This window comes from Mobula hypostoma, chromosome 9 (genome assembly GCF_963921235.1).
Source record: "Mobula hypostoma chromosome 9, sMobHyp1.1, whole genome shotgun sequence".
Taxonomy (NCBI): Eukaryota; Metazoa; Chordata; class Chondrichthyes; order Myliobatiformes; family Myliobatidae; genus Mobula; species Mobula hypostoma.
The window spans coordinates 126,857,356-126,881,710 of NC_086105.1; the positions used below are offsets into that span (position 1 = coordinate 126,857,356).

Below are 24,355 nucleotides of genomic sequence, written 5' to 3' on the forward strand. Positions count from 1 at the left end.
GCAGTATAATACAATACATGATAATATGGAAATACTGTAGATAAATAAATCACAGTAAATATATATGTATGATAAATTTAAGGACATTTAATGAACTCTTGGAGAGTTATGTACGAGGGAAGGGTTAGGTTGAACTTAGAGCAGGTTAAAAGGTCAGCACTACATTGTGTACTGTGCTGTAATGTTCTATGTTCAAAAATTCACCATCTCACACTTCTCCACATTAAACTTCATATCTGCCATGTGTTTGCCTATTTTATCAGTCTTGTTGTATCTGGCTGCAATATATCACTATCCTCTTTGCAGTTTATAATGCTGCCAAGTTTTGTATCATTTGCAATGTTAGGAATTGAGGATTGCACATCCCAAGGCTAGATCATCAATATAGATCAAGAAAAAGAAATGGCTTCAACACAAAGTCCTGTAGAACACCAATGTTCATCATCTTCCAGTACCAGTCTAAAAATGGCTAGGAGTTATTAATCTGAAAGATCTACTCCCACCTTTTTAAGTGAGCACATAAACTTCAAAAATACAGTGAATTTACGGCAATATATCTAATAAGTAACATCCTTTTAAATAAAAGCATTCAATGGGCATTCTTTAGTCATCATTATACAATTTCAACTATTAAGCATTCAGAATATAATTCTTCATCTTCAGAATCAGAATTAGGTTTATTATCACTGGCATGTATCGTGAAATTTCCTAACTTAGCAGTAGCAGTACAATGCAATACATGATAATATAGAAAGGTAAAAAGTAAGTAAATCAATTAATATATATAAATTAAAAGTAGTGCAAAAACAGAAGTAATATATATTTTTAAAAAATGAGTTATTGTTCATGGGTTCAATGCCTGTTTAGGAATCGTATGGCAGAGGGGAAGAAGCTGTTCCTGAATTGCTGAATGTGTGCCTTCAGTCTTCTGTACTTCCTTCCTGACGGTAACAATGTCTTGGGTGATGGGAGTCCTTAATAGTGGATGTCGCCTTTCTGAGGCACTGCTCCTTGAAGATGGAGCTGACTAATTTTACAAATTTTCTTAGCTTTTTTTGGTTCTGTGCAGTAGCCCTCCCTCACCCGCACCCCCCCCGCCCAATACCAAGCAGTAATGCAGCTTGTCAGAATACTCTCCCACAGTGCATCTGTTGACATTTTTGAATGTTTTAGACAAACTGAATCTCTTCAAACCCCTAATGAAATATAGCCACTGTTTTACCTTCTTTATAGCTGCATCGATATGTTAGTGCCAGATTAGATCCTCAGAGATCTTGAAACCCAGGAACTTAAAATTGCTTCTCTCCACTTCTGATCCCTCTATGAAGATTGGTTCATGTTCCCTTGTCTTAATCTTCCTGAAGTCCACAATCAGCTCTTTCATCTTACCGACGTTGAGTGCAAGTTTGTTGCTGTGACACCACTAAACCAGCTGGTATATCTCGCTCCTGTACACCCTCACATCTCCGTCTGAGATTCTCCCAACAATGATTGTATCATCAGCAAATTTATAGTTGGTATTTGAGCTATACCTAGCCTCACTGGTATAGAGGGAATAGAGTATGGGCTAAGCACATATCTCTGAGGTGCACTAGTGTTGATCATCAGCAAAGAGGAAATATTATCAGCAATCTACACAGATTGTGGTCTTCCAGTTAGGAAGTCGAGAATCCAGTTGCAGAGGGAGGTACAGAGGCCCAGGTCTGTAGTTTATCAAGTAGGACTGTGGGAATGATGTTGTTAAACACTGAGCTATAGTCAGCGAACAGCATTTTGACATGGGTGTCAAAATTTTACATGTCATGCTGAATCTTTGCTAACTTCAAAGGAAGTAGAGGTGCTGCCATGCATTCTTCGTAATTGCACTTGTGTGCTGGGCCCAGGACAGGTCCTCTGAAATGATAAGACTGAGAAATTTAAGGTTGCTGACTGTCTTGACCTTTGATCCCCTGATGAGGACTGGCTTATGGACCTTTGGTTTCCTCCTGTTGAAGTCAATAATCATCTCCTTGGTCTTACAGACATCAAGTGAGAGGTTGTTGTGGCACTACTCAGCCAAATAAAGATATAACTGGATGGACAATGCAAATAAATTAATGTTTTTTTTCCATGCTTTGTCTCTCTCTCTGACTTCCTCTAATGAGTGAACTACATTTATGCATGGACTACTAAAAGTAAGCATGTAGTTGAGAATGACAATTAGGGCTTTATTATAAGGGGATTGGTTTGGAAAAGAGAGTTTTGTTCACAATTATTGGTGAGGCCATTGATTGCTCACCATTTTGGTTACCTTACCTGAGAAAGGATACTGAAATATTAGAGGCAGTCAAAAGGAAATTCATCAAGTTAATTTCTGAGATTAGAGACTTAGCAGGTTGTGACTGTGCACTTTGCATTTTCAGGTGGTGTGATAGCATAGCGGTTAGCACAACGCTTTATAGTATGGACTACCTGGGTTCAATTCCTGCCACTGCCTGTAAAGAGTTTGTATGTTCTCCCCGTGACCACATGGGTTTCCTCTAGATGCTTTGATTCCTCCTACAGTCCAAAGACATTACCAGTTGGTAGGATAATTGGTCATTGTAAATTGTCCTGTGATTAGGCTCAGATTATATCAGGAGATTGCTAGGTGGCCTGGCTTGAAGGGCCAGAAGAGGTTTTTCAGCGCTGTATCTCAATAAATAAATAAATAAAAGAATGAGAGGTGATCTTATTGAAACATAGATCATCCCAAAAGGGGATGACAGGGTAGGTGTTGTGATATTTTCATGAGTGGGAGGGTTGAGATTGAATGAATAGCAAGGCGGTAGCGCCTAAACACTAGTTTCATAGAAATTTCTTTTTGCAAAAGGCAGAGAATCTTTAGAATTCTCTGCCCTAATGATATTTGAGAGTAGATAACTTTTTGAAAGTAAAGAACTTAAAGGCTGTGATGAGTAACACATACAAAATGCTGGAGGAATTTAGCAGATCCCGTAGCATCTATGGAAATGAATAAACAGTTTTGGGCCACAACCCTTTATCGGAGTTTTGAGGGTCTGGCACAGGAGGTCTTGAAGCCTAAGATTAAGCCATGATAATTTTGAATGAGTGTCCAGGCAGCCTACTTCTATACCTGTTTTCTTATGTTCTTGTCTAAGTTAGTTAGGACTGCTTTTCTTATAGGAGACTTTGTTGCATAATTTATCCTCTGATATTGTCATCAAAGGCTTGTGATAGTGGGTTTTAACAGGAGTTTGGTTAGAATAAGGTTGAGATTTTGTTTATTCCTGTTCAGAAATATTGCTACTTGTACTCCAAAGGTTCTCTTTTACAGTAATCTCAGTCCAGGATCTGCCTGTCTTTCATCATTATAAAGTATGTTTTAGCTGTATGGTCAAAATGAATCTCTCCACAGTATGTTTGCAAATTGTGGCTGTCATTTTCTGGACTTTGTTTTCTATAATTTTGTGAAATGTTGATTATATTGCCTATTTAGAGAAAATGGCAAACACTTGAAACTGTCTTGTGCAATGGGAATAGTGTGATGAAATGTGCATATGCATGAAAATTGCAACCAGATTGACAGGTGAAATTTACAAAAACTGACAATTGGGTAAGAAAGAAGATACTAAGTGCTAAGACAGGATTGCTTTGGAAAATAGTGTCAAGAAACTCAAACCTCTAAGTAGAATTAATTCATAGTGCACATTTGCTTGTAGCTTTTCATTTGTCATTGTATTAAATGTGAGTTTGTTTCTAAAGATGTTAAATATTGCTCAATTAGCCACTAATTTAAGTTGCTAAAGACTGTAGAAAGAACAGGTGATTATTTTTATATATGAAAACAAACATTTTTGTTTGTTTTGTAATCTGAAAATGGATTAGATTTTCTCATTTAAATAGTATTTCATTTTTTAAAAACGTATTTTTGGATTTGTGACTTTTATTTTCTCACAAACTAATATGTGAATATACAAGCAAGAGAAAATCTGCAGATGCTAAATATACAAAAGCTATTTTGACAGCATTGGTTATTGTACAGATGTGCCAATAATTGGCACGTATTTGAGTTTTGACGGATGATGACACTAATGCTCTGTTGTATTGAAAAAACGCGAAGCTGTCCTGTAAAGGACTTTGCTCTGTGATTAGCCGGAGACTTGATTTTTGATACTTGTGTTCTATGCTTTGTAATTTACTTATAATGATGCAGAACAAGTAGAAGAAATAGGTCAAAAGTTGCCAGGAAAAGTGTGCTACTCAGTAAGAAAATAGAACCAAATTATTCTAATTTATTTAAAAAAAAACATGTTTGATGGTTTTCACAGAACAGTAAATGAACATTTTAGTTCTTCTGCCTGTTTAGTAGTCTTTCTTTCTCTGAAGTATGGATGGACTAATATTACTAACAACAGAACATTTGCAGATGCTGGAAATCCAAAGCAACATGCACACAGAATGCTGGAGGAACTGCACAGGCCAGACAACATCTGTGGGAAAGAGTAAACAGTCGACGTTTTGGACTGCGACCTGTCTTGATGAAGGGTCTTATTAAACATTTTCCTGTATTGATAAAGATAAAGTGGATTGGCCTTCATCAATTACTTGTGATTTTCTTTTTTTTTCAAGCCATCTCAAATAGATGGTGAAAGATTTGAGGTGTGAGACTTCCGGTAGAGCTCATGGAGTGAAGTCGTGTTCTTGACTCGCTCCATTACCTCTGAGCTTTATCCTATGATCAGCTATATTTAAGCTAACTTTTAAGGCCACGATTTTTATAATACCTTGCAGCGGATTGCTATTATATATTTGGATGTGTTTAAGGTCCACTATGTCCAAGAACGGGAAAGACGGCAAACCTCTAGTTAGACCGAAAGTTACCGACCCCCCCCCCCCGATTGAACCAGTGGTAACTATGCAAGCTATATCGGATCTGATTCGTGCGGAAATTTCAACTAAACTGTAGAAAATTATCGATGAAATTGATAAAATGAAAACATTGGATCTTCGCTTTTGCTTGGTGGAAGATTTTAGTAAACAGGTTCGCGATCAACGTGTCCGTTACAGATCCGTGATGTCGGAATTCTACGATACGGATTTAAAACCAGTGTTGCTTTATCCCGCACATTTGAAGATTCGATTATCTGATGGGTCTTCCCGTTTTTTTGACTCTCCATTGGAAGCCCAGAGTTACCTGGATCAACTCTTGCCTTCAACATCTTAATCGCACTATTAAATCATCTCTGTTTGATCGGAGGCAGTTAATTTGTTGGGTTTAATTTTTTTTTGCTTTATATGAGGGCAGAAAAGTTTTTTTTCGGTTTAATTAATATGGTTGCCAAACTTTTTTTAACTGCGTCATTCTTTTTCCGTGGGGATTCTGCGTGGCTATTCCGTCAGCGTCATTTTACGTCTATCCCTGGAGGCCTTAAACTTTGTAGTTTTCAAATGTACTTTTTGTAGTTTTCGTGGTTAGTCTATGCTAATATTTCATTTTCTTGTTTAAGTATACGGTCTGTTGTAGGTTAACGGTTTTCTTTATATGTACCTGTTTTTTCTTTGTATTATATCGTTTTCGTTTTAATCGGTGTATTTTTTTTATTCCTTTACTGTTTTATAACTTTAGCTGATCTTTATATATACACTTTTTTTTAGTGAGCGTCTATCGGAAGTCATGGGGGTAGTTCTAGTGCTTTCTTCTTTCTGGCTGGTCTATCTTAGATTTAGCTTTGGGGCTACGGGGTGGGGGGGGCTTCACTTTTTAGTTTTTCTTTCTTCTTGGGCTACTCATATTACCGAAGTATTGGTCGCGTTCTCTTTCCTGTTATCTCTTGTTTATTCTGTTCCCTTTCCAGGTTCGTGGATTGAACCTATTGTCAATCCTCCTTTATTTGAGGGTTGACTTTAGGGATTATGGAGTCTGTTATTAATTTTGTCTCTTGGAATACTAATGGTCTTGATCATCCAATTAAAAGGAAAAAAGTCTTTAAAGTTTTTTGGAGACTTAAAGCACATATTCTATTTTTACAAGAGACCCATGTGCGGAGGGGGGACAGACTACATTTTTTAAGTTCTGGAAGGGTCAACACTTCCATTCGAATTCCAACGCTAAAATTCGAGGAGTTTCTATTTTTATAGATCCCTCAATCACTTTTGTACAACACGATATTATTTCTGATCCGAATGGTAGATTTCTATTGGTTAGTGGTTTACTCTTTAATAAAAAGGTAGTTTTGGTTAAAGTTTATGCCCCTAACATGGACTGTCTGGAATTTTACAAATCATTATTTAATTTGTTCCTGAATTTGAATGAGTTTTCACTAATCTGGGGCGGGGACCTTAATACTTGTTTATCCCCATTATTGGACCGTTCGGCTCCTTTACGGAATCTACCCAATAAATCTGCAACCTTGATTAATTCATTTCTCTCAGATTCTGGATCGACGGACATCTGGCGTTTTTTGCATCCTTGGGAAATAGATTTTTCTTTTTCTTCACATGTTCATCATTCCTATTCAAGAATTGATTATTTTTTTATTGACTCTCGTCTTATTTCTTCGGTGGTTAAATGTGAATATGACCCTATATCCATTTCGGATCATGCTCCACTTAAGCTTTCTATTAAAATATCGGCCAATACACAAAATAATAGACAATGGTGTTTTAATTCGCTGTTGCTTCAGGACTCAGATTTTGTTAACTTTATGAATGAACAGATTGATCTCTTTTTTACAATCAACTGTACAGAGGATATATCCATGAATACCCTTTGGGATACTTTTAAAGCTAATATTCGTGGTCAGATCATCTCGTATTCTGCTGCTTTGAGGAAGAGGTTGAAGGAGGAGGAGCTGGCTATTGTGGACAAGATTAAGGAAATTGATAAGAAATATGCTGCAGCTCCCTCTGAGAAGTTGTATAAACAAAGAACAGAACTTCAAATGGAACACAGTTTATTACTTTCTTCCTCTATTGCAAATCAATTAATGAAATCAAGAGAATTTTATATACATAGTGACAAAGTCGGTAAACTGTTGGCTAATCAGTTGAAGTCTAATTATACCAAATTTCAAATTAATCAGATTTATAATCAAAAAGATCAACTGATATTTGATCAAGCTGAGATTAATCAATCCTTTTTTGACTTTTATTCCTCCTTGTATCAATCAGAGTCTCCACCAGACTCTAAACATATGCATGACTTTTTAGATAACCTAGATTTCCCTAAGATTTTACATGATACATCTTCTATGTTAGATTCTTCCTTTACTACTGATGAGATTAAGAATGTTATTTTTTCTATGATCCCGGGGAAAGCTCCTGGTCCTGATGGATTTGCCGCGGAATTTTATAAATTTTTTGCATCCTCATTAATCCCTTGGTTATTCAGGGTTCTGGAGGCCTCATTAAAACTTGGTAAACTTCCTGAATCCTTTTATAGAGCATCGATCTCTTTAATATTAAAGAAAGATAAAGATCCTGCTCAATGTGCATCTTATAGACCAATATCCTTATTAAATGTTGACTCTAAAATTTTTTCTAAATTATTAGCAAACAGATTAGAAAAAGCACTTCCTTATTATTTCGGAAGATCAAATGGGTTTTATTAAAGGTCGTTACTCTTTTTATAATATTCGTACACTGTTAAACATTGTCTGTACCCTGTCACAAAATGATCCTGAATGCGTCATTTCCTTAGACGCTGAAAAAGCTTTTGACAGAGTCGAATGGCCTTACTTATTTAAGGTACTTGAAATGTTTAACTTCAGCCCGAAATTTATATCCTGGATCAAATTGTTATATCATTCTCCTATGGCCTCAGTTCGTACTAGCTCTTTAAATTCACCTTTTTTTCCCTCTTTTTTGAGGTACTAGACAAGGTTGTCCTCTTAGTCCTTTATTATTTGATATTGCATTAGAACCTCTTGCAATTGCTATTTGAGAATCTCCAAATATTATTGGCATAACTCGTGGTTCAAAGTCTCATAAAGTATCACTTTATGCTGATGACTTACTTTTATATATTTCTAATCCTCAAAAATCTATTCCTGCTGCTTTAGATTTATTAGCACAATTTAGTCTTTTTTCAGGTTATAAGTTAAATCTCAGTAAGAGTGAACTTTTCCCGATTAATAAGCAAGTTCCCTTGTATCAGAACCTCCCGTTTAAATTGGTTAATAACCATTTTTCATATCTTGGGATTAAAATTACCTGTAAACATAAGGATTTATTTAAGACTAATATCCTACCCTTAACTGATCACATTACTCAACTTTCATTTAAATGGTCTCCACTTTATTTAACTTTGATTGGTTGTATTAATGCTGTTAAGATGTTTATTCTGCCAAAATTTTTATATGTATTTCAGGCACTACCGATTTTTGTTCCAAAATCCGTTTTTGACAAAGTTGACTCTAAACTTTCTTCTTTTATTTGGCAAAATAAAAACCCGAGATTGGGTAGAATACATCTACAGAAAGCTAAGAGAGATGGAGGTTTGGCATTACCTAACTTTAGATTTTATTATTGGGCAATTAATATTCGACACGTGAAATTTTGGTTACTTGACCAAGATGCACTATCCATTCCTAAATGGGTAGTATTGGAATTACAATCTGCTCAAGGTTATGCACTTGGCTCCATTTTAGGTTCTTCTCTTCCTTTCGATTTGAAACGCCACAAACAGGTTTGTAACCCGATAGTTAAATATACCTTACGTATTTGGTTTCAATTCTGAAAATTTTTTGATCTTAATCAATTTGGGCTTGCGATTCCTATTTTAGGTAACATATTCCTTCCCCCCTCTTCCACGGACCATGCCTTTCAAATTTGGAAGACTAATGGTATATCACGGTTTTTGGATTTATTTTTAGATGGCTCCCTTATGTCCTTTGAACAATTATCTAACAAATATAACTTACCAAGAATACATTTCTGTAGATGTCTCCAAGTTAGAAATTTCCTAAGTACTATACCCTTTTCCTTTCCAACGTTACCTCCTACGTATGTTTTAGATACTATAATTAACCTTAACCCATGTCAGAAAGGTGTGATGGCTATTATTTATAATACTATCATGAAACTTAGGAAAGCTCCATTCGATAAGATTAGGTCAGATTGGGAAAAGGAATTGGGCTTTATTATTTCGGCGATGACTGGGCGCATATTTTACAACTAGTCAATATTTCTTCTATCTGTTCCAAACATTCCCTAATTCAATTTAAAGTCGTTCATAGAGCACATATGTCTAAAGATAAATTAGCTCGTTTTTATTCTCATATTAACCCTCTTTGTGACAGATGTCATGGGGAGATAGCCTCCTCAACTCATATGTTTTGGTCCTGTCCTACTCTGGAAACTTTTTGGAAAGAGATTTTTAATATTATTTCAAAGGTATTGAATATAGATATTTCTCCCCATCCTATTACCGCTATCTTTGGATTACCTAAAATTTCCAGTAATCTTTCCCCTTCAGCCCGTAGAATGATTGCATTTCTTACTTTAATGGCGAAAAGATGTATTTTACAACATTGGAAGGAGATTAATGCCCCAACTACGTTCTTTTGGTTTTCTCAGACGATACTATGTTTAAATTTGGAGAAAATTAGAAGTAATCTTTATGATACTTCTGTTAAATTTGAACAGACCTGGAGACCTTTTATTCAACATTTTCATTTAATGTAATTTTTTTTCCCTCTTTGCCCATATTTACATTCCCTTCTTCCTTTTTTAACTGTTTTTAATGGAGGTCGGGTTTGAGGATGTGATTGTTTTAAGTTGTTTAAGTCTACTTGTTACCTAGTTACCTAGTTAGCCCATTGCTTTGCTTTGCTTTTTAGATTAGTTGCACGGTGGGGTTTTTTTTTGGGGTTTTTTTGGGTTTTTTCTTCTCTTTACTGATATGTATGGAAAATTAGTATACTATTATATTACCTTGTTATTTTATATCTAAACTGCACTGTTTGTACTAACTTTTTTGTGTATTAATATCTCTTGCAAATTTATATTGCAACAGTGTATTAGTGTCTACATGGTTTACTTTTTGTGTACTAATTTAATAAAAAGATTTAAAAAGAAAAAGATTTGAGGTGTGGGTAGAAAAAAAACAGCAAGAAGTGCGTGGAATGGGCTGCCGGCAACGGTGGTGGAGACAGATACGATAGGGTCTTTTAAGAGACTTTTGGATAGGTACATGGAGCTTAGAAAAATAGAGGGCTATGGGTAAGCCTAGTAATTTCTAAGGTAGGGACATGTTCGGCACAACTTTGTGGGCCAAAGGGCCTGTATTGTGCTGTAGGTTTTCTATGTTTCTAATGATCATCTTAGGTCAAGGACCCTTTAGTATGGGTAAAGTGAGAAAATGAGTATGTTTAAGTTACAAAATACCATGTGTGTGGGGTCAGAGAAGTGTAATGGAGTGTATAGAGAGAACAGACAGAATATTATTAATAGGGTGCAGAACAATGTGCTTAGGACAAATTACTTTAAACTCTTTGCAGTTAGAGACAGAAGAGAGAGAAACAAATGAAAATGGAATGGTGCAATCATACCTGAGGGAAAGAAATAATGGGAAAGGGTGGCTACTCAAAGTTGAGCATTGAGAACTGTAGAGAGCTGAAATGGGACGTGTGATGCTATTTCTTGAGCGTGCATTAGCATCTTTGTACAACTTTAGAGGTCAGAAACGAAGAAGTCAGAGATAGTGGGGGATGGAGATTTAAACTGACAAGCAACTGGAAGCTTAAAATCACTCTACAAGGTGGACACCCAATCTGTATATGGATTGCTTTCTAGAGGAGACAATATAGTGACCACTAAATGGAGTGCACTAAATTGGAAGACCTGAATGAATTGGAACTTCTCCACAACAGTGGGATGAGGCAAAAGATGCTGTGTGAAGGGGAGGTGGGAGAATGGACCAGGGAGTCACAGCAACTGGTCCATTTGAGTTCTGAAAAGAGAGGGCGGAGGAGATGTGGCTGATGGTGTCTTTTTTATGTCAGAAATGATGGAGGATAATCTATTGATTGTGAAGACTCATTGGGTGGCAAAGGAACTTGAACCTAGTCTGACTGTGAGGGCAGCAGTGGGAGCAGAAATGCAGGATTTAGAAGAGACCTGAGAGCCTGTCAACTATGGGATGGTTTAGTGAAAAGACTCTCTAAAGGTATGGTATGGTATGGAAAAGTCTCATTGTTATCATCATTCCAACTGTAACTAAGATGATGAAACTGAGATTTGGAATAGAGTCCCTACAGGAAGTAGTGTCATTGGGGTAACTGGGAGTTGGTTATTTATGATGGACTTTAACCTTTATAACTGTCAGAAAAGGAATGATTTAGATGTGGTCCATGTGCATGTGAGAGCAGGGTGGAAAATAATAGGAAAGGTAATGAAATTTTCAAGCTCTGAATGAGTGCAGGAAGAAATGCCAATGGAGTCATCAGTGTAATGGAAAAAATAGTGGAGAGATGGACCTTGGATAGTACTGAAACCAGGATTGTTCTGCATGTCATATGAAGAGACAGACTTACAGTATTTTCTGTTTTTGTTTTTGATTTTGAGCATCTACAATTTTTGCCTGAAAATGAAATTGTTTGGGTAGAGCAGCATTATTCAGAGGAAGTGCATTGGAGCTGCCTTCCTTTGAAGAGGCAGAGTTCAGGTTTACTGTGACATCTGTGTCCTGGAGTGCATCTAAGATTTCTCAGGGATTGTTAGCTTAACACTCTGCATAACCTAAATCTAGTGTAGCTAAATGACAGGACACATCAGGAAGACAACTGTCTGTGCTTATATTGACCAATGCAAGCAAACAAAAGTAAATATAGATTTATAATAAATTTGCTTCTGTTTTTCAGTTTGAATCAGTTGCATTTTTAAATTTTTGGTGTTATTGTATATTAAAAAGCAATAATTCCAGTTTGATGAGACAGTTTACCAGCTTTGCTGATGCAAATTAAAAGAGCCTTTTGTTGAAAAAATATAATTTAAAATTTAAATCCTATTTAGTATTATTCAGGACTTCATATTACAGTCCTTCGTTTTATTTCCACGTTAAATTCTGCACTTTTTTTTTGAAAGCTCTTTCATTGAGACAGAAGATTGTTCTGAAATGACGGAGCACTCTGAGATTGTAGGAAAATACGCATAAAGTTGTGGTCCCCCGCGTGGTTCTCCATTTAAATATAGATGTGGCTTTAATTAAAGTGTATGTTCAGTGGAGAGGCTTAGATTTTAATCCTAAGGGCCAAATGGCCTACTCCTGCACCTATTTTCTATGTTTCTAATGTAAAACAAAATGTCTTACTATTTACAATATTAAAATATATTTTGAGAAATATATTTTGGTTTTGCTTCTAAATTGGTACCTATCTCCATATATATTCAGTTAATTCAATTCTCCTGAACTGGTTCATGTCCATTTATTGTTTTCTACAACTGCTGATATACTCTTAATGTGCTGTTTCCTTCCATTACCAAATTTGGTTATGTATTTCACATCTTCACAATTCTCATTTAAAAAAGAAATTCTCCTGCCTCTATGCTGAACATCAATTTAATGTAATGTTGAAATTCCTCAGGTCCTTGTATTCTCAAGGATTCATACTAAGGAGTTTCCACTATATGTTATTGCTTCAGATATGCCACTGTGAAATCACATCATCTCCTCTGGTCCTACCAAAACAGCCTAAACTATTCCTGTGTTTATTTGATATTTGTGTTTGCTCACATTACGTATCATTCTGACAAACAGGCATTGGATCTCCAATATCCTTTTTTTTTACTATGCTATCCAAAATTCCACACAATTCCAGCTGTTGTCTGATGTAGGTTTTTGCAGGTTTGATCCCATCTGCAACAAGCAGGACTTCCTGGTAGCTAACCATTTTAATTCCAATCTCCACTCCCACTCTGACATGTCAGTTCATGGCCTCCTCCACTGCCACAATGATGCCACTCTCAGGATGGAGGAAAAACACCTCGAATTCTGTTTGCGTCGCCTCTAACCTGATAGTATAAACAACTTTTTTTTAACCATTCTACCACCTTGATCATTCTCTTGGTGGTTCATTTGCTTTCCATAATTAGTTAACCTATCTCCATTTTAACTATTGTCTTTAGCTTATTACCTTTTCAAAGATTTTTTTAAAAAAAAATTCTGAATTCAGATGTTGAGTAATTTGAAGTTTCTAAGAATTTCCTGTCATAAAATATTAAATTAACTAGCTCTAATTCATTGGAAAGTGGGCTATAAATTTGTCTCTATGCCCATCACCTTTGAATATGTAGTACATCTCGTTGAAAAAAATTTAAGAGATGAAATGTTTGTTTTTGCATCAGCTTTATTGTTAATGTGGTTGTTAATTGAAGGTTTGCTTCCTCAGACGAACTACGACAAGCTATTGTAGCCATGATGAACAGAAAGGATGAACTGGATGAGCAAAACAGGTATTGTTCCCTGCAATGTTAAGAGTACATTTAATCTAAATGAATGTATTAATTAGTGTCTTTTGTAAATTTAGTGATTGTTATTCCTCTCAGTGTGTTGTGGCAGCAACCTTGTTCTTTCTTTAGCATTTTGTCTATTTTTTACGGGGCCGAGTTGCTAGTTCGATGCTCAACTCAGCACGGATAGAAAGTGTGTAATGAGCTGGCCGGATTAGAACTCGGGACCACTCACTTCAAAGTCTGTCACTACACCACTGGCTGGCTAAAATTTGGTATATACTGGTGGTATTTGGCGCAAAGCTCATCTTTTGTTTTTTTTTCCACATGTTTTTTCATCAATAAATTTTTACTTGTACCATTTTGTATACATGTCAGTCAACTGTAGATAGTCATTTGATCCATTGATATTTCTATTAGCTCTCCTTCAGAGACCTTATTCTGAGTTCTTTCTGTTATGTTGGAATAGTTAGTGCTCCCCATGTAATGAGAGATCTAAATTGATACCTGTTCAGCTACTGCAAAGGAGATTGTAAATGTATCTAAAGGCAGTGAAAGGCTGAACATTTTGTTCTCTTTGTTCCAGGAGGGGGTGAGGGGGGAAGCTTCGAAGTAATTGTAGGAAAAGCTATTGCTGGTGAATGAGAATATTAGTAAGTAATTTAACCTTGAGCAGATGCATCAAAAGTGTAATTTGAATGCTGATAGCTTATCATAAGGGCAAATTTTAAGGATGCCAGAATGTTTTGATGCCTTTCCTATTTCATAATTGCTCATAATTCAGTGCAGATGAATGCAAGTTAATTAATTTTGTATTAAAAGCTAATAGATCCAAATACTTTGTAAATAATACAAGCCAACAACAATGGAGGTCAAAACAGATCAATAAATTTTATTGAGGATAGAATAATAAAGAAGTATGGACCAAGGAATGGAGATACTGGACTAATGATCCAGACGCATTCAAATTCCATTAAGTCAGCTGGGAATCACAAATTAATTAAACAAAGAAATGGAGTAAAATATTGTGCACTTTTGTGTTGACTGTGAAGCTATTGAATTGCTGATTTTAAAAAGCCATCTTGTAGACTATTGTCTGATGTTCCCACCTGGTCTGACAAATATATTACTTTGGACCCACAGCAAAGTAATTCAAAACTGTAGTTTGAAGTGACCAGACAACTCACATAGTTCAAGGGGATTTAGGGACAGGACAATAAATGTTGCTTTTGTAAGTAACATTGGTTTCCATGAATGAATAATTATTATAAATAGGACAAATGTAAATATTAGAAAACAAAATGGTTCCAAAATAAGATCAAGAAAGCAAATGTAATGGTATTCTTTATTATTGGAAGACTGGATTATAAATCTATCTTTGGAATGAATACAGAGTAGGTTTACCAGTGTAAGGTTCGTGAAGTTAGATAATATGTTAAGATTTAAGCAAAGCTTGTAAGCTCTCGATTATGGAAAGTTAATGGTTAATGGAAAATTAGTAGTTTTAAGATTTTGAAAATTATTGGTAGAAAGCAAAAATGATTATGAATTCAAGCAACACACATCAAAGTTGCTGGTGAACGCAGCAGACCAGGCAGCATCTCTAGGAAGAGGTACAGTTGACGTTTCAGGCCGAGACCCTTTGTCAGGACTAACTGAAGGAAGAGTGAGTAAGAGATTTGTAAATGGGAGGAGGAGGGGGAGATCCAAAATGATAGGAGAAGACAAGAGAGGGAGGGATGGAGCCAAGAGCTGGACAGGTGATTGGCAAAAGGGGATACAAGAGGATCATGGGACAGGAGGTCCGGGAAGAAAGACAAGTGGGGGGGGGACCCAGAGGATGGGCAAGGGGTATATTCAGAGGGACAGAGGGAGAAAAAGGAGAGTGAGAGAAAGAATGTGTGTATAAAAATAAATAACGGATGGGGTACGAGGGGGAGTTGGGCATTAGCGGAAGTTAGAGAAGTCGATGTTCATGCCATCAGGTTGGAGGCTACCCAGACGGAATATAAGGTGTTGTTCCTCCAACCTGAGTGTGGCTTCATCTTTACAGTAGAGGAGGCCGTGGATAGACATGTCAGAATGGGAATGGGATGTGGAATTAAAATGTGGCCACTGGGAGATCCTGCTTTCTCTGGGAGACCGCTTTGCTGAACACCTACGCTCTGTCCGCCAGAGAAAGCAGGATCTCCCAGTGGCCACACATTTTAATTCCACATCTCATTCCCATTCTGATATGTCAATCCACGGCCTCCTCTACTGTCAAGATGAAGCCACACTCAGGTTGGGGAACAACACCTTATATTCCGTCTGGGTAGCCTCCAACCTGATGGCATGAACATCGACTTCTCTAACTTCCGCTAATGCCCCACCTCCCCCTCGTACCCCATCCGTTATTTATTTTTATACACACATTCTTTCTCTCACTCTCCTTTTTCTCTCTCTGTCCCTCTAACTATACCTCTTGCCCATCCTCTGGGTTCCCCCTCCACTGTCTTTCTCCCCGGACCTCCTGTCCCATGATCCTCTCATATCCCCTTTGCCAATCACCTGTCCAGCTCTTGGCTCCATCCCTCCCCCTCCTGTCTTCTCCTATCATTTTAGATCTCCCCCTCCCCCTCCCACTTTCAAATCTCTTACAACTCTTCCTTCAGTTAGTCCTGACAAAGGGTCTCAACCTGAAATGTCAACTGTACCTCTTCCTAGGAATGCTGCCTGGCCTGCTGCATTCATCAGCAACTTTGACATGTGTTGCTTGAATTTCCAGCATCTGCAGAATTCCTGTTTGTGATGATTATGAATTCTCCTGTTTGATTGGAAATTACGCAAATGGTTTAGTAATAGTTCAGAGATTGAATGGAGTTCTATTTTAGTATAATTGTGGACTAATTTTTTCCAAGGTAGCAATGGATGGTTCAATTGCCATCACTGGCTTTAGGGTCAGATGTATAAATAGAAATAATCAGCTAATGTTCCTGCCACAGTCCAATAGCCCTACTGATAAGAGAGATGAAGACAATAGGATCTGAATCTAAAATCAGAGCCAAAAATATGAAATATTTAATTATGAAGAAGGCAGAAAATTGAAATTAAAGGCAATTGATAAATTTAGTTAGTAATTTTATATCAGATATAGGCAGAAAAGCAGGTGGAATCAAAACACCAGGCATATGTGCTATGATCTGTTCAAATGATAACTTCATATTCTTGTCCTGTCCAGTTACCTTTTGTCCTGTTACTTGTCAACTAAATCAAGGTCAGCAGAGTGGGGTGATAAAATCCAATCTAATACTGACCTAATCCTGGTGTAAATGTAGAAGAGTTACGAAGGAATTCATGAGAGAAATCAGGAGAAACATCATGACTCAGAGATGAGAAACAGAAGGAGTGTTGAAGAAAATTGTAGCAATGGAAACTACAGAAGGGAGAAAGGACAGAAGGATGTGCTGGATTAGTTTGATGAAATCTTGTTGCAAAGTTGCACACATTGAATATTCATGCATTATGGACTGTTTAGTGTGAATGTCTCGTAGCTGTGCTGCAGGCTCAAATGTAATGCTGTATAATGTTTTTATTAGAGCTTACTGAATAGTAAATAAGAATAGGATTCTGGCTGATAAATCTTATTTGCCTTCTGATCCCAAAGCCAGTGAGGGCAGTTGAACCACCCACTACCATTTGTGATAATTATCTAATTTAGCATTGATAAGAGATTTAACCTTTGACTTTTCAGGTCATACATGATTGGAGTTACTTTTAATTATGAGGAGAATTCATACTTCTATTTTGCTTTTATTTAAAATTGGGATTATCTTGCAGTCAACTACAGTTCCTCCCCAGTTTTTGAATGCCTGGCTTGTGTACATCCGGTGCATACGAATGAGCATTTTGGAGGCTGGCTGGATGGATTTGCAGGCTGCTACAGGGCAACTGGCATCATCTGCCATGTAGAAATTCGGTCTGCAGCCCCATTTCCAACTCGCAGTCTATTCAGGTTACAAATACTTAACCTGTTCTAATCAGAGGTGGGCCTGACTGTTAAATCTGCTAGTTCATGGAATAATTTATATAATCTGCAAATTCTTTTGTAGATTATTTAACATTTGGAAATCTTTTGTATTCTTATTTTGAGTGCAACTTTTAAAGTTGTCATTATCTTTTCTAAACAATCACTGTATGATTAATTACACTTTCAGCTCTGTTTTAAAAATATAGCCTGGAAATATGTACTTAAGCAATAACTTGAAACGAGAGATGACGCTTGCTTGTTGCCTGTTCCCTGACCAGGTGCACATTGGGGACTTAGTGAAACACATGAAATTTTATGTATCTTTAACATAATATGCAAAGGAATTGTAGCAGACCATGGCGGAGTGGAATGTTTACGTTGTTTTTTATTTATGCAGGGAGAGTGTTATTTGGTGTATTGAAATCTTATGCTTGACAAACAAATAAGAAACAGGAATTTAACTAGATCAAGGTGCAGTGCAGAATTGGACTGTGATTTAATATGGATTTACAGTTAATTAGGTCAAATCCACATGAGCAGTTCTTGCTGTGCCATTTGTTTAACTCTTCACATACTGAGTATCTTGCAGTTGTGCTTCATAACTTCAGAAAAATCCTTGTTTTATTTGTCGTGCTTTGTACTACTATGTGGAACTATAATATTAACTTATATTTCCTAGTTATTTTCATTATTTTCATGTTCTACCAGTCTATTGCTATTCTAACTGGGCTCATTATTAAATCGTACATATCGGAGAGTTTTTTGAAAATTCTGCATACCATGTTCTGTCAAGAATTGGTTACCCTTCACCAATGACTACTGTGATCACTGTCCTCTCGGTACCGGCCTTAAATTGCCTTGATTGTAAAATTTTCAGGTTCAGATATCTCTGATACTTAGCTCCTTCCTTCAACCCAAACTCTGACCTTCACATGACTGCCCTTGATTTCATCTCAAAGCACCCTGTCTGCCTCAGCTCTGCCTGCATTCTTGGAAAGGTCATATTCCTGTTCAGTGAAAACAGAACTTTGGCAGTAAATGGTGTCCCTATTGATGTTTTGAAACTTGGCAGTGAGTAGCAATTGCAATAAATCCACAATGCAATCATCCACGTCTTAGAAGGGGAGGGTGACATCAATGGACTTGGGAGAAACCACTCTTTGGGCTACCTGAAGGTACCTAGAGGTGGTTCTCTTTACTGCCCGAGGAAAATCCTCACCAGGATCCTTATCAGTCACATCTTCCCAGTGGCTGAAGAGCTGCTTCTCAAATCGTGTGGTGAAGACCATATTTTTTTTTATATGCCTTTAGATGGACTCTGTCCATCTGAAGGTATAAAAATTATGGTCTTCACCATTCTACAGCTGAGAGAGAAATGAAAGGAACTGGAGAGATCAAGAAGCACCCTGGAGCATTCCCTTCTAATGCAGCTGGGCACAGAAATTCATTTGCATCTCATCTTTATCTTAGGCTGACATTGACGCCATGATCCAAACCATTGAATCCGTAACAGAGCCAATCTCAGTGACGTTCACTTTCAAGTAAGGCTGTGTCATTGCCAAGAGATTTTTATTTTTTATTTTACTTGCCACTGTACTCCACGTCACATTCAATAAGCCTTTCACTGGAGCGGAACTAATCTGCAAAACTACAGTGGAACTGTTCAGCTGTTGAATGTATATTTCAGAACCAAGAATTGTACTGTGCAGTGTATGGATGCCTCTTTATTTGCACACAAATAGGTGCTGTGCTCTTGGTCATTGTTGAATCCTTCATGGAAGCTTGTGAGAGAATGAGCATTACATTCACAAGATCAAGGTCCTCTGTCAATTTGCCCTCACTGTATAACACTGCCTTCTTATGATGGAGAGTTCATGACAAGACCCTGGAAATATGTATCGTTTTCTATCACTTGGGAGCTCTCTTTCTGTGAAGAAATACATCAAAGATGGAATGAGACCACTGTCCTCAGCAAGTCAACTCAGCCTTTGGCAAACTGAAGGAAAGGTTGTTAGAAGATTAAGATCTCAAACTTGGCAAAAAAAAACTATCAGCTAAGATCTTTACCTTGTATTCTTCTGTGAGAGAGACTATCCACAGGCAGACACCACAAGGTACTGGAAAGATAATTGGAAAGGTTCCATCAATATCCCCCAAATTCTCTGGAAGAATAGGTGAATCAAGGTCAGTATCCTCTCTTTGGTTATAGTTGTCAATGGTGAGCCACTAATTACTGTCATTGGGCTTTGTTGAACAGGTCACCTTGTTCACATATCCAACAGCAGGCTTCTGAAAGAAATACTTTATTTCTACATTCTGCCAAAGGATTTAGGAAATGACTCAAGGCTATTCTGAAGGCATTCTTGATAAAATACAGCATCCCTACTAATCCTCAGAATTCCCTGGTCCATCACTGCTTAATGGATGCTTGGAATGGCTCCGAGAACCTAGAGTTCATGCTTCAGAAGCTAGAATACATAGAGGCTCAGCACAACTGCATAAACTGTCAACCTGCTCATCCCACCAGATATCTCCTATCCCACATGTGCAAGAGCATGCAGTTCCAAATTGGCCTTACCCCTAGTCTTCTGAAACTACCAAACTCAAGTTCTTGTTCTTGTAGTTGCTGTGTCTTATACGACCCTTCTTTCACCCTGTTGTTGATGGCTGTGTTTTCAGCTCTATCAGCCTCAAGCTATGAAGGTCCCTCCATTTCCACCTCTCTTTCAGGCTTTAAAGTCATAGAAAAGTACAGCACAGAAACAGGCCCTTCTGTCCATTTAGTCCGTGCCAAAACATTTAAGCTGCCTGCTGCTTTCGACCTGCACCGGGACCATAGCCCTCCATACTCTTACCACCCATGTGCCTGTCCACACTTCTCTTAAATGTTGAAATTGAGCTGGCATGCACCACATGTGCACTCTCACGTCCCTTTGAGTGAAGAAATTTACCCTCGTTCCCCTTAAATTTTCACCTTTCATCTTTAACCCATGACCTCTGGTTGTAGTCCCATCCAACGTAAGTGGAAAAAGCTTGCTTGCATTTACCATCTCTATACCCTTCATAATTTTGTATATCTCTATCAAATCTCTCCTGAATCTTCTATGTTCCAAGGAATAAAGTTCTAACCTGTTTCGTCTTTCCTTATAAATTAGGTCTTCCAGTCCTGGCAACATCCTTGTAAATTTTCTCTGTAGTTTTCAGCCTTATTTACATCTTTCTTGTAGGTAGGTGACCAAAACTACACCTAATGTCTGATCCATTTACCCTCTCTATACCCCTCATAACATCCAACTTCAACATATCCTATCTCCTGTACTCAAAGTATTGAGATATAAAGTGAACAATGTAAAGTGTATTTCAAAACTGTTAATTTGAACAAATATTTGGCCATTGATTCAAATTTCTTCTGCTTTATGTTTGTCTCAACCTGTTTGATTTAGAATCCTTTTAGAATCCTTGACACAGTTTGCAGCACTATGCTTTATTATGGCAGCTTTAGACTTGTTACTGTGGTGTTGTCAAGAATAGTGGTTGGAAGTTTGTATGTTCAATGGAAATGGTTGAATGCAATAGGAAAAATCATAATGAGTGGATGCATAGTTCAGGGAAGGTAGAAGTAGCATGGAGACGAATGAAAGATAGGAAAGTAGGACAAAGTTTGGGAGAGAGTATGAGGGTATGTTGGCATAGTGGAGAAGAAATGAATAGAAACTGGTTAAAAAATAAAACAAAATGCTGGAGGAGTAAAACACAATGGGTCATGCAGTATCCATGGAGATAAAGGTGTGATAAAGAGATAGTCTAACTGTCGGAAGAATATTTAACAAAAAGAATATTTTAGGTACAGTTAAATATTTAATCAGGAATGGGTAGTAAAAACCCGTCCTTGCCAGCTATACTGCATCCTGAAAAATTGATTAAAGCAACAATTGACTAGAGAAACATACACAAAATGCTGGAGGAACTCAGTATGTCAGACAGCATCTGAGCTAATGTTTTGGGCCACACCCTTCATTAGGACTAGAAAGAAAGGTGAAAAGGCCAGATTAAGAAGAAGGCGGGTTGGGTGGGGAAGGAGTACAAACTAGAAAGAGATCTCTAAGAGATGAACTAGAGATCATCTTACTGGTGATAAAGAAGTCTGTGAGCTATTCGCACTTGGTGGCTCATGGAGTGGAAGAATTCTAGTATGACTTTTAAAAAGGCATTTTGCACTTTCTTACTACGGAATGAGCCAGGAATATAGTACATTTACAGAAGAGGGGAACTTGAAGGCCAAGGCACATCTGGCAATAGATATCTAAGCCAGTATATCAGACTTCAGCTGAACGTGCTCAAATTTGAGAATGATAGGGATGGTAGACAACAAATGGTTGTGAGTAGAAAATTAGAAAAAAAGAAAGATGTAAGGAAACTGTTGAGTAGTTTAACAAGGTGTGAAAGGTACAATGGCCAAAATTTAGACAGACCAGTGTGAGGAAGTGAGTGGGTTGGGGTAGAAATGTTTCCATAAGTGGACTTCTGAAAGAAGCACGATTTAAGAAGGGCCAGGGAAGTTATCGGAGAAGGATGTTGGAGAAACCTCTGTCAACGACCACAAGATCAGAAAACCCAAAGGAGATGGCATAAATAAGGAGGAAATGTTTGTAGTGGGAATAAGACTTCAGAGTAGAATGGTTTAATTTAACGGATGTGTTGAAATTGTGTAATTAGCTGCTTGTTACAGAAGCTGACAGATGAAAGCTGGAATGAAATTTGGGAGAGAATTAAGTAAAAGTTTAGGAATGTAGGTTGACAAGGAATTTTTTTGTTTGAAGTGATTAATGTATTCTTTTATATATTTTAGTAAGTTCTGTTTTGTTTTAGTCTATAAATGATATAATTTTAAACTTCGCACTGAGGAAAAAATTAGGCTAGAGAACAAAATATGTTATTCAATCTGTGGTAAATATCTCTGAGACAAAATACCTTTAAAGCTTGCTTTTGTATATGAGATTTAAAATATTTCATAATTTATGGATGAGGAGTCAAAGATTAGTGTAAATTTTAAAGACATTTTGAAGTTCTTAGTTTTACATTTTCTACACCAGATTGCTTTGAAGATCTGGTTTAACAGATGGTAAATTCTTTTTTTCCAGATCACTGCGAAACTTACTTGATGGTGAGATGGAACATTCTGCAGCGCTCAGGCAAGAAATTGACAACCAGAAAAAGAAACTGGCAGAGCAGGAAGAGCGACATGCTGCCAAGATTCAGGCATTGGCAAGGTAGGAGAAAGGTGAATCAAACTGAAAGAATGGGTGGAGAAGCACAGTGCATCAGTCATTGTTCTATGGAGGCTATTGGGATCTGTGCAAGGAAGGATTTTTGATACTAACTTTCTTACTTTCAGAATGTGGCTTGGATGTGAGAAATTTATATTAAATGCAGAAGGTGGGAAGAACAAAATTTCCCTTAAACATATATGCTTTATGTTAAACGATACTTATTGGAGTCATTATGTTAAAACACATTTTAGTAAGTATGCCATATTACCAATTTTGATGTTGATTTACAAAACAGCTATAAAAGCCTAATGAGCACTTTCCTGTTTGTCAAACTTTTATTACTTTTATTTCTGAGTTATCCATTTCAAGTACTGATAACATGATTACTGTGGTTGTGGTTTGTATTTAAATCATTAGCCTTATATAAAGTTCAAAAAGTAAATCAAACTTAGAAAATACAAATGAATTACCTTAGCTATGTTATATTATTAGTTTGAAATAGAAGGAGACATTTGGATTTTCAAAGCTGATGAGGTTTTGTTGGCTGAACTGGAAAAGGTTTTAACCATTTCAAGCTACTCAAATAGTGTTGTTTAGTATTTTCAATGAAAATGATAAGGTGTGTTACATTTAATTTTTGTGGTCAGCTATTAGATAGGTTGATCATGGGCACTAGAATCCTCAGTATCCAGGATATCCTCAAGGAGTGATGCCTCAAAAAGGCGGCATCCATCATTAAGGACCCCATCACCCAGGTCATGCCTTGTTCTCATTGTTGCCATCAGGAAGGAGGTACAGAAGCATGAAGGCACATACTAAACAATTCTGGAACAGCCTCTTCCCCACTGCTGTCTGATTTTTGAATGTGCAAACATAGGAAATAAGTAAGTGCCCTACAGCACCATTTTAAATCCTGAGGGAGTGGGGATGCTTTTACCTGCATCACCAACTTTAATTGCTTTCTTGTGATCAGACTTGGCCTCAAAACTCTTCTGCACCATCTCCAATCAGCTCCCCCAGAAAGTTTACTTAAGATTGCTGTGTAATCCAACATACAAGAGACAGGATGCCCTGATTAAGAGTCCCAGCCTGAAATGTCGACTATTTATTCCTCTCCATAGATGTTTCCTGACTTGTAAGTTTCTCTTGCATTTTGTGTTTGTTACTTTGGATTTCCAGCAACTGCAGAATCTCTTGTGTTTATGGACAGATATAATATGTACACATTAAGTGTATATGGGGGAAAAGTTGGTTGTTAAAGTTTAAATATGATTTTAAGGACAAAACAATGGAGGAAAACCATTCTGAATACTTTGAAAGTAATGTGGAAATCTGTTGGCCAGTCAGATTACTTACATCCTTGCTCTTATATCCTTCTGCTTTTGAAATGAATGCTAACATTGCATTTACCATCCATACCACCAACTCATCCTGCAAGTTAGCTTTCAGGGAACCCTGCACAAGGACTTCCAACTCCCTTTGCACCTCTGATTCTTGTATTTTCTCCCAGTTTAGAAAATAGTCTTTGCCTTTATTCCTTCAAACAAAGTGCATGACCTTGCACCTAACTAAACTATATAACTATTTATAAACTATAACTAAACTGCCACTTCTTTGCCCATTCTCCCAATCTGTCTTAAGTCCT

The 24,355-nt window shown here is 37.1% G+C and overlaps 1 protein-coding gene across 1 annotated transcript in view; it reads left to right on the forward strand.

Annotated features, from left to right (window-relative positions):
- Positions 1-24,355, forward strand: part of snx29 (sorting nexin 29) — a 581,542-nt gene that overhangs the window by 127,916 nt on the left and 429,271 nt on the right. The window contains exons 12-13 of the mRNA XM_063059095.1: positions 13,371-13,434; positions 22,582-22,710. Of these exons, the coding sequence (XP_062915165.1) occupies positions 13,371-13,434; positions 22,582-22,710 (193 nt within the window). The remainder of the gene's footprint in view (positions 1-13,370; positions 13,435-22,581; positions 22,711-24,355) is intronic.